General features: G+C 65.1%; 1 protein-coding gene across 1 annotated transcript in view; it reads left to right on the forward strand.

Annotated features, from left to right (window-relative positions):
• Positions 1-70: 70 nt before the first annotated feature.
• LOC104508251 (prolyl 4-hydroxylase subunit alpha-3-like) overlaps positions 71-501 on the forward strand; it is a gene marked incomplete at its 5' end in the record, with an annotated part of 9,749 nt that continues 9,318 nt past the window's right edge. The window contains 2 exon segments of the mRNA XM_010149814.1: positions 71-122; positions 313-470. Coding sequence (XP_010148116.1) covers positions 71-122; positions 313-470 — 210 coding nt within the window.

The raw sequence follows: 501 nt of genomic DNA on the forward strand, positions 1-501 counted from the left end.
TGCCCGGTGCCCAGTGGAGCCGAACTGTGGGCGGGGGGATGCTCACGGGCTCTCCGCTCCCCTCATCCAGGCTGGAAACATCTCCCACGCCTTGAGTCTCTCCAGGGAGTTTCTCCACTACGGTATGTGGGGCAACCTCGGATGCGGAAGGAGGAGGGGAGAAGTTTTGGGGTGTCCCCATCACCTTTGCACAGCACCGGCCTCCTTCACCCCATTTCTTGCCCCCATGTGAGGGAATTCTCCAGGGATGGATGCCAGGGAAGGGTGGGTGATGGGGACACGGCGTTTCGGGTCACACCACCTCTCCGTCAGACCCCAGTAACCGAAGGGTGGCGAGGAACGTGGCCAAGTATGAGAAGCTGCTGGAGACGGGGACGGTGGCGAGTGCCGGACCCCTGCGCCGCCCCAATGGCACCCGTCTGCAGAGCCGCGATGCCTACGAGGAGCTGTGCCAGCGCCCGGGGGGGCAGGTGGGGCTGGTAGGAGGGTGTCATGGCCCCC

Source organism: Eurypyga helias, unplaced genomic scaffold, assembly GCF_000690775.1.
Source record: "Eurypyga helias isolate BGI_N326 unplaced genomic scaffold, ASM69077v1 scaffold20970, whole genome shotgun sequence".
Lineage (NCBI taxonomy): Eukaryota > Metazoa > Chordata > Aves > Eurypygiformes > Eurypygidae > Eurypyga > Eurypyga helias.